The sequence below is a fragment of the Notothenia coriiceps genome, unplaced genomic scaffold, assembly GCF_000735185.1.
Source record: "Notothenia coriiceps isolate Sejong01 unplaced genomic scaffold, NC01 NC01_scaffold00037246, whole genome shotgun sequence".
In the NCBI taxonomy this organism is placed as follows: Eukaryota; Metazoa; Chordata; class Actinopteri; order Perciformes; family Nototheniidae; genus Notothenia; species Notothenia coriiceps.
In genome coordinates, this window is record NW_011369947.1 from 18,809,912 (window position 1) to 18,818,489 (window position 8,578).

Here is an 8,578-nt window from a genome sequence, read left to right on the forward strand (position 1 = left end):
GAAAAAAGAGGGTTTCATTACTATTTGACGACACTCAACCTACATCTTTAAGTCTTAGTTATATCCACAAAAAATAAAATTTCTTTTGTAAGTCTAACTTGTACCATTTTTTGGACATTTTAATATCACAGGGAAGCTTTTTTTATCAACATGAATAGTCACCCTTTTGATTGAAGCTCACTACAATGTGCCAATTCTCGACTTTCGAAATCCTTAGCGTTTCATGTTGTATTTATTCATGGATATAGTTTCTAACTACGGTTTGTTCCTATAAACGGAAAAATCTGCTCTAAATTCGTTTTTTTTGAGAGACCCCGGTAAACCCAACCTAAAAGGAATAGAGCCCGGGGGGGAAGAAGCTAAAACTGTACACTGTAGAGAAGGAGACTGGCATATCTCCGGTTATCTTACTTCCCTTTAGCAGGGGGCGTGTGTGAGTACAGATTTTTTTTCCATTCGCGGAAAGCGCGTACGAGTTCGAGAACCGATGTCTGCCGCATCCTTAACCGGACGACGATCGGATAACTTTTTGTCTTACGTCAAATAACCCGAATATACGAATAAGTCTTAGTAAAAGTTTCCCTGTGTCCGGTCGTAGAACTATAATTTGGATACCTAATTGATTGTCGTAGCAACAATAGCAAAATTTACCGTAACTTCTGCGTCAAAACTGGCGTCTGTTTTGGTTCCACTTCCGGTACAATCGCACATCCGATGGACGCGTGTACAAAACTACGATGAAACAATGACTATTTCGCACGCTTCAAACATACGAAAGTTCACAACTCCACCCGTGGCAATCTAAGACCAGAATCGCTAGTATCTTGGCTACACCAACACTTTACACGTCGATCCTATTATATTGCCCTCGATCCTCACTAAAAGCCACGTCATTATCCGATCGTAAAAAGTCGAGCCCCCGATTAAGGTTCTTCCGAAGTGACAAACGAAAACTTTTTTTTACTTTTCTAGTCTATTTAGCTCAAAAAGGGTTTAATATACTATTTTTTATAAGTATTAATAATTATTAATTCCGAGCGAATTCCGCTAAACAAAGGACCCCGGTTTACTGCGTTAAAGTCCGGTTGACCTTGGCCTGGTAGGCACCCCGGATTCTCCAAAATTGTGGGATAAAACGGTTCAACAAATTAGTCACATTGTTTGTTTGTCATTTTATTGTTTTACCGGCAAATTTCCCCTCTCGAACACGGTCTGATAAAGACTTATTTCGTGGTCCGGTCGCTCAAAGACACAAGGTCAGTAACACGATTACGACCCCCGGATTGTTGACGACAATATGATCTCACCATAATAAGAAGATTCGTTTCTGTAACAACGGCGATCTTGTCGTAAAAGTTATTCTATTCGCTTGAGGGCGAAAAAGGTTGTTTCACGTATGATACGTACATTTATGTGTAAATTGCGGATATAATCCAAATTAACGAAATGAAGTCATATAGATCGAGTAATTCGGATCATGAAGTGGAGAAAAGCGATTTTCTGGGTGGACCATTTCGGAAGTTTATTCTTAAGAAGTGGTCAATGTCGTTTTGTAATTAACCCTTTTAGAAAGGAAGATATGGTCATTTGTTCTGGGAATGTCATTTTCGAGCCTGAAACCTGAAAAACAGGCTTGGGGCTTAAGAAGTTAGAACTTCAGTGGTGGCGGGTTTTGTTACCTTAAGCTAGCTGTTTCCAGTCTTTGTGCTAAGCTAAACATTTCCTAGATGCACATTCCTTAATAAATGAATGTTTAGTTACTGCAAGCAAATTAATTTAAAAGTAATACATATAAAACACACAGACATTGAAATACATGTGCATTTATTATGTATTGCTTGTATTGCTTACATCACTTTTCTTGGAGTTTGTAGAATCATGATTGAATCACAAGCATAGAAACCACATTACTTTACAACCAACGTTATTTGCCACATTAATAACCTTAATGTTTGTAATTGTGACTGGTTGACCCCTGTTGTCTGTAGGTGGCTGAGAGACAGACCATCTAAAGGGGGATCATGTCAGTCTCCTGTACTTGGGGCCATTATAGACAGAATGGAAATCTCCCTGATCCCGGCCCTGCTGCTGCTGCCTCTCCTGCTGCGAGTTGCAGCGCTGCACCTCCTGCTGGGTGTCACCATCCTGACCGCTCTGCCCGGCATGGTGCTGTGGTACTACTACGCCACGCACAGAAAAAAGAAACGCACCCTCTTCTTCCTCACCCTATCTCTCTACTCCCTGTTCTACATGTATTACCTCTTCATTACAGAGATTTTACCTTGTGGGAACGTCAGCCAGCTGCAGGTGTGTACTGTGACCACGGGGGTGATTCTCACTCTCGTCTCTCTTATACAAACCAAGAGAGGCCCGGGCTTTGTGACCCCGTTCCTACATGTAGCTCACAGCCACAGTCAGGAGGCTGAGAAGGACTCCACACATCTTAATGGATGTATCCAATCAGCAGCTGCAACAGGGACCCAAAATGCCCTAACAACAAAACTGAGCAGCTGTCCTGTGTGCAAAATAATGCGACCCCCAAGAGCCGGACACTGTCGAACCTGTGGATCCTGTGTCCAGCGTCTGGACCACCACTGTGTCTGGTGGGTTGGATACAACATATGTATTTATATATGGCCCATGATCACTTCTAAGTCAGTTATACTTTTATCTTTGCAATAATAGAAGGATCATGAAAGTCTCTTTTTACTTTCACTGAACTAAATTAGGTTAAACAAAACAAAATCCCAATTTAACCCTGAATGCCGCTGTCTTTTAGAGAACTCATGCTGGCCAAAGAGTCATCTGGGGTCTGTGGAACAATTATAACCTTACTGCCATGTTCACAATTAGCTATCAACAACGAATGACATTTCCAAAAATACCTATAGATAGAAAACATAATCACATCTTCAGGGTGTGATTTGCACTCGCTATTTTTAATAGCTGATTGCATTTGTCTGTCATGCTATATACACCCAGGGTGCAAATAGCATTGTTGACTTTAATCAGACCAATGGGCAGCTTTAACTCAGGATTGTCAGTTACCAATTGGTCCGATCTCTGGGCCCTGCAGTCAACATGTGGAACTGTCATTGGGCAACATATTTAACCCCAAATTGATAGCATTGGCAAGTCCAACAGTGTGTGAGAGTGAGTGAATGTTGAGCAGCTGCATGGCGACCTTTGCCTCTTTATGAATGTGTGGGAATTTGTGAATGCTGACTTGCTATATGTAAAATGTTTTAAGTGGTCTGGAAGTAAACTGGAAAAGCACTATATAAATCCATATTGCCATTTACCATTAGATTACACATCCTCAGCCAATTCAGTTGAACTTAAATGTCACACCAGCCTTAAAACTGTGTATGGCTCTTAAAAGCATAAACTTGCCTGGGTTTTGTATTTACAGATAAGCAGACACATTCAAGAAACAGCAATTATGGAAATGATATAGATATGAATCCGCCATTAAATGTAATAACAAAAAACATATTATCCTGCAGTATTTCCCTGTAGTTGTATCTGTTGTATAAAGAAATGTTTTAAATGATCTGCTGTCTAGATTCTGGTGCCACATTGAACCAATAGAATTTGATTGGAATTTATTTTTGTTGTGTCCAAAGCATTGACACAAAACTAACATTTAAGAAAATCCAAAGCAGTGTGTCTTTCCACAAACAATGTCCCAGTTACTAATGGTGCCCTGAAAAACTATCAGATATACCAGGGCTCCAAGCAACCAAAGATACACAATTTTAAAGCAAACAGGAGGAAGAGGTCATCACTCAATTAAACTTAATGGACGCCTTACCTCCAAAATGACCATGTGTATATCAATTAATGACCCTGTGTTGCCCAGCAGGCTACTAATCAGAGTGAGTTCAGAAGTGTGTAAAGTAGTAATTCTTTAGTATAAATGCCTGTGATTGGGTAGGTATATTGCACTTGAAATAAACAAAAAACTCTAAATGGGAACACTGTGTTGTGTGTCTGTGCTGAGGTTTTTCAGGATTAACAGCTGTGTTGGACAGGCAAACCATCGCAGTTTCCTGCTGAGCCTCTCTGTGTTCGTGGTCACCTCTCTGTACGGGATCAGCTTGGTGCTGAGCAGCCTCTGTCCTCGACAATATCTGATGACGGCGCTCCTCTACTGCCCCGGCGTCTACACTCAGTCCAGGTACAACACTCTTCATGTGTAGATTATTGTAACTAAATACAGGAGTAGAAGTGAAGTCAACATTATAAAAGCTCACACAATCCAAACATTCATGTGATAAATAACAATAAGTATGGTATATGAATATGTTCTGAATATTAGTTATTGCATTTATAACATTGGCATGGACAAACATTATGCAGAAAAATATTATTACCAGTCCTGCCTTTTTTCAGTTCTTGTGTCCAGGATACAATCCAATTATTTTTCTTTGTAAATTGTGAAATTACAACTGTTAATAAAAGAAAAACACGTTTTTAACTTGTGGTAATTTACTAATATATGAATTGGTGTTTTTACTGAGATACACTTTTGACAAGGTGTACATACACATTTTAAACATTGCACTTTTCCCTCCTTCTGTGCCTTAGATTGTGCCATAATTATTATAAATGAAGATATATGAACACTGATTGTCAGATCCACCCCAACCATGTTCATCATAAACCCTTAGCAAAATGTATATAATTAGGGGGTTGAAGTAATACAAACACTCAGCTGTAATAATTGGTATACTTTTTATTACATTTCTTACATATTTCTGTTATGCTTCATTGACTCTTTACTTCATCTCTACAGCTCGGCACTTTGCTTCACCTGTGCTTGGTACAGCAGCATTGTGACAGGTGGGCTGTTTTACATGTGGTTGGTGCAAGTCGTGAATATCAGCCTGAATGTGACGGAGCGGGAGGCTCAGCTGGCTCTGAGGAACAAAACAGGCCAGCGGCGCCTGGGGGGGCTCGTCATCTCCACGGGACAGTTCTCACGTGGCTTCTGTCAGAACTGGGCCGAGTTCTTCACCATGGCAGACGCCTCGGTGTCTCCTCGCTCCAGCCTCACTGACTTGGTCTAGTCTCACATTGTACTCTGTTGCGACATCATGACAACTGTTGACTGATAACAGCATGTGTGAAGCTCTGCATCTCATGTCATTCTTAGCATGTAACAGCCCATGTCTTCTGATGCTTATTGCATTCCAGCTTTTTCACACAATACATTGTGTTCATGGGATAGGATTATAACAAAAAATTATCACCTTGAACGATTAATTAGTAAATTACGATAATAATTGAAAGGGTTTCAGAAATTAGAAATGATGAATGGCTAATGATGGCATTTCAACAAACCTCTACATTCAGAAGTAAAGATAGGAATGAAGTTTGTGTGTAAGTTCTACTAAAGTAGGACCTTTGGTGTTTTAAGGTTTACCAACACATAGTGCAAGTTTGAATAGTCTGAAATCTAAGCCTGTTGCAAATAGTTGTAGGAAATATAACGTACATGCTTCAGTCTGCAGGTAGAATGTAAATATAGTTTATGCTGTCCAACTGACTTGGAAACTATTGTTGACCATGTTCATTTAAAACAATTGAACAAAGCATTTGTAATAAAGAAAAATACTATGTGGGGTTCACGTAAAAGAAGAACACAGGCATGCTTCAAGATCTGTTCCAGCATTTGGGTGCCCCCCTGTGGAGATTTTCTGAGTACAAGTCACACTTTATATATCCCACAACTCACTTTTATAAAACCTCACTTTTAAAATGTCCATGCATAAACAACAAAAGAGGCCCAAAGTGGCACAGAGGAATACGTCCCCTGTGAGTCTGCGGTGGGGGTGCAGTGTGAACTTCCTGTAGACTCTACACTCTTCTTTACTGTTATGACTGATGCAATCTGAATAACTCAATATTCTCTCTGTAGTGCTCTGTGGTATTGATTTTGTTATGTTGTCCATTACTGTCTAATAGCACCAGTAGTGCTCCGTCTACATTGTCCAGACCTCCTTATTTTAAGACATGCAGGGATTGTCTTTTGGTAAGAAGTAAATTAAAGATATTGTTTATTTATATTAATCCTCCTGTTATCCTTGGGGTCCATTTGACCCCATTCAATGTTTAGCATATCTAAAAAAATGGTTCACATTTTTTTTTTGCTTAGTATTTCATGACTTTCCCTAATTTAGTGAGGACTAATGGGTAAACATAAAATGAACATAGGCAAGGCAAGGCAAGGCAATTTTATTTATATAGCACTTTTAAGCGTCTTTGAGTTGTGAAAAGCGCTATATAAATAAAATGCATTATTATTATTATTATTTTCAGCACGTGGCGATTCAAAGTGCTTTACAGATTAAAAGCAAAAGACATTTAAGAACAAATACAGCATAAATACATTATTAAAAAGGCATTTAAAAACAGACATAATAGGCAAAGGTAATTAAATAAATAAACACAGCAGGTACAGAATACAACTCACACTCCAGTATGCCTTTTTAGTCATGTATTCTGTACCTGCTGTGTTTATTTATTTAATTACCTTTGCCTATTATGTCTGTTTTTAAATGCCTTTTTAATAATGTATTTATGCTGTATTTGTTCTNGATGTAGGTTGAGTGTCGTCAAATAGTAATGAAACCCTCTTTTTTCTAATAATTAAAATTGCGGAATATCTTCCTCTATACCAGTAAACAAGACCCTTACAGTAAAAGCGTCCGGACGTTGGACTTTTTGTCCGAACGCCGCGAAATCTTCCAATCTTGAAGTCACCACCGCGCCGCAAAACCGAATGGAATCGATCACGAAAGGTCAGAAACGACGATTCGATTTTTAAAGGATCTACGTGTAAGGAATTATTTACTTACAAATCAATGACGTTCGTTTAAATTAAATTTTCATTATGTATATTTTGTGTGTCTGTAACTTTATGTACGGACGTAAATACATACAAAACCGAACATAACGGAATGTAGTAGAAAAGAACCTCGAACACATCTTAAGTACTAACTTAGTCGTTCGCTATCTTGGTGTAATGAAATGTTGTTGCAATAAACGGTGTAATTAATTGGAAAATTACAAACATTAACACTGACCACACTGGGACGAACGAGACATCCACCGACCTCCTCTGTCTGGTAGAATTTCCCGCCTAGTACAGTCAGAGGACGATGACCCCCGCGGTAATATCTTGTCTTACCCCCTTAGGAGGGACGTAGGGCCGGGACGACGACGACGGAGAGGACGACGCTCAACGTCGCCGACGGTGGAGGGACGACCCGGACAGTGGTAGGACCCTGGCGAGACGGGCCGTACCACGACACCATGATGATGCGTGTGCGGTGCTGTTTTTCTTTGCGTGGGAGAAAAGGAGTGGGGATAGAGATGATGAGGGAGCAAAGCGATGTAGCATAATCGGAGAAGTAAAGTCTCTAAAATGGAACAGTATCCCTTGCGAGTCGGTCGCGTCCACACATGGGACGACTGGCTGCCCCTCCGACTAAGAGTGAGAGCAGACAGACATATGTTTGGTTCTCCCGGGGCCCGAAACACCTGGGCGGCAAGGATGTACAATCGAGTGCGGTGTCAGTCCTCCGACTCTCCTGGGTGTGTCAGATTACCTACATAGGTTAGTCCGTCGACGTTGTCCCTGGGTTTACTCTCACCGGATTGTTGTTTTTGACTCGTTCTGACAGGACACACGTTTTATTACGCTGGGGGTTCTCGGCCTGTGACAGCTTGGACACCAGGACACAGGTCGCAGACCTGGTGGTGACACAGACCATCCCAACCTATGTTGTACTACCATGAAAAATATAGCGCGGGTACTAGTGAAGATCAGTCAATGATGAAACTATAGAAACGTTATATCTTCCTGTACTTTTCAGAGAAAAATGAAAGTGACTTGATTTAATCCAATTTGTTTGTTTTAGGGTTAAATTGGAGACTTACGGCGACAGAAAATCTCTTGAGCTACGACGGTTTCTCAGTAAACCCCCCATGACACCTTGTTAATATTGGAATGACGTACCAAGTGTCTAATTCGCATAAGTTGTCTGCCTTACTGTAAAGGTTTTTATCGATATCTATCTTTGTGTATAGTAGAAGTCCCACACTAAACCGTGAGCGATAAAAATTAAATCGAACTAACGTAAACAGACGTACGATATATGTGGGTCCCACGTTTATCGTAACAACTGAAATTAGTCTGGTCTACTCCGTCGAAATTGAGTCCCTAAGCAAGTCGATGGGGTTAACCAGGATAAGACACGGGACGTCAGTTGTACACCTTAAGACAGGTACCCGTTGTATAATATTGAGGGTTTAAATATACGTTAACCCGTTCAAGGTTGTCACACACTCTCACTTCACTACAACTCGTCGACAGTACCGCTGGAAACGAGAAATTACTTACACACCCTTAAGCACTTACGACTGTAACGATATACATTTACAAAATTCACCAGACCTGTCCATTTGAACCTTTTCGTGAATATATTTAGGTATAACGGTAAGATGGTAATCTAATGTTAAGGAGTCGGTTAAGTCAACTTGGAATTTACAGTGTGGTCGGAATTGACAC

General features: G+C 40.3%; 1 protein-coding gene across 1 annotated transcript; it reads left to right on the forward strand.

The window, feature by feature from the left end:
* The first annotated feature begins 1,973 nt into the window (after positions 1 to 1,973).
* Positions 1,974 to 6,126, forward strand: LOC104965995 (palmitoyltransferase ZDHHC23-like). The gene is made up of 3 exons (XM_010795088.1): positions 1,974 to 2,603; positions 4,013 to 4,180; positions 4,799 to 6,126. Exons 1-3 carry the CDS (start codon positions 2,059 to 2,061, stop codon positions 5,070 to 5,072), a joined length of 987 nt encoding a protein of 328 aa, XP_010793390.1. The 5' UTR covers positions 1,974 to 2,058; the 3' UTR covers positions 5,073 to 6,126.
* Positions 6,127 to 8,578: the final 2,452 nt, after the last annotated feature.